The sequence below is a fragment of the Camellia sinensis genome, chromosome 6, assembly GCF_055761805.1.
Source record: "Camellia sinensis isolate YWXY chromosome 6, ASM5576180v1, whole genome shotgun sequence".
In the NCBI taxonomy this organism is placed as follows: Eukaryota; Viridiplantae; Streptophyta; class Magnoliopsida; order Ericales; family Theaceae; genus Camellia; species Camellia sinensis.
In genome coordinates, this window is record NC_138966.1 from 143,388,369 (window position 1) to 143,390,041 (window position 1,673).

The 1,673-nt window shown below is 40.4% G+C and overlaps 1 protein-coding gene across 1 annotated transcript; it reads right to left on the reverse strand.

Moving 5' to 3' along the window:
* Nucleotides 1-325: 325 nt before the first annotated feature.
* LOC145792417 (uncharacterized) lies at nt 326-1,434 on the reverse strand. Its single transcript, XM_082873132.1, has one exon. It carries the CDS (start codon nt 1,419-1,421, stop codon nt 639-641), a length of 783 nt encoding a protein of 260 aa, XP_082729258.1. The 5' UTR covers nt 1,422-1,434; the 3' UTR covers nt 326-638.
* Between the last annotated feature and the right edge of the window lie 239 nt (nt 1,435-1,673).

Here is a 1,673-nt window from a genome sequence, read left to right on the forward strand (position 1 = left end):
TATATAAAAAAAAGGAAGGATGGTCAATGGAAGAGGAAGAGAGTGGGGCGGTTTTATATAAAAAAAAGATGAAGATGGGGGGGTGGGTGGGTGGGTGGAGAATGTTTTAGAGAAAAAAAGAAAGAGTGAGTGGGGAGGTTCTGTCTAAAAAATATGACTCTCTCTCTCGTGGGTAGTGGGGAGGTAGTCAGCAGAATGTTTTAAAAGACCAAGACACAGCTCGCTCTCTCGGCAGTTTTGGGGGGGATAGCGGAGAGAATCCGGATCCTCGGTGCCCCTTTCCTGTCGCGCTTCCTGTAGCCCTCCAAAACGACGTCGTTTTGGAGGGCTTTTTTTTTTTTTTTTTTCCTTTCTTTTGCTTTCTCCGTCTTCTTTCTTTTCCTTTTGCCCCTGTTTTCTTCGGTTCATCAGAACCCCCAGCTCCCCTCTGCTTAATCAACTTCTCCACCATCCTTTTCTTAGCCTCCATTCTCTTCAAAGCCTGCATCTCCTTCAACTTCCTCATCTCTTCTTCCACCACCACCTCCGACGCCGGAACAAACCCAACACCGCCCTCCCTCTCCTTCTCAGCCACCATCATCGAACAAACCCAAAAATGACTTAGGGATTAACTTCTTGCTATCGAGTTCTTTAACCATTTAAGCAGCTTTCTTTGTCTTCCCTTCCTTGCATAGTCCCAAAATCAGTGCATTGTAAGTCAAGATATCCTTCTTAATCCCATTCCTCGACATCTCCTCGTAAAGCCTTCTACCCATCTCAACATTACCTGCTTGGCTATACCCATTTATCAATGTATTGTAAGTTACAGTATTAGGAGACACATCAATCCCTTTCATCTCACTAAAAAGTTTGTTCGCTTCGTATAATTTCCCTTCCTTGCAGAACCCATGAATAAGTGTGTTGAAAGTAACATCATTTGGGCATAACCCATTCTTCTCCATCAGATTCTTGAGCTTCAAAGTAGTGCTCAGAAGGCCATGGTTACAGTGTCCAACAATTAATGTATTATAAGAAACAACTATAGGAACACAACCCATGTTTTCCATCTCTCCAAACACCTCAACAGCCTTTTCCAGTTTCCCCAATTTACACAGAGCACTAATAAAAATGTTCAAAGTATAAACATTCGGCGAAATTCTTGATCTCTGCATTTCTTTATAAAATGCTAATGCGATATCTGCCGGATTCAAATTCATCAAAGAACTCAAATACGCATTGCAAGATTCAACATTTGGGACAAACCCATAATCCTTCATACGACAATAAGCATCGGTGGCATTCCTGAACTTCTTCATATGCGCATAGGTTTTGAATAGAGAGTCGAAAACACGAGGTGAAGAATCATAGACTCTGTAAGAGTTGAGTATCGATTCAAAGAGCTTAGAAGGAAAATCAATTGAACACGATTGGTGAATCTTCATCTCTTTTTTACCCAAGAACTAATTTCATCATCCTGCGATCATCATCATCATCAAACCCAGAATAATCATCATCATCAAACCCAGAATAATTTCAATACCTAGTTGAAATCAATGTCCAGAATAATTATCATCATCAACTTTTTTTTTTTTTTAAGAAACGCACAATCTAACAAAAAGAAAATATAAAAAACACTTTCAGAAAACGAAAGGCAACATGGATGGACCTTCTATGTGGTGGATCAGCAGGAAGGA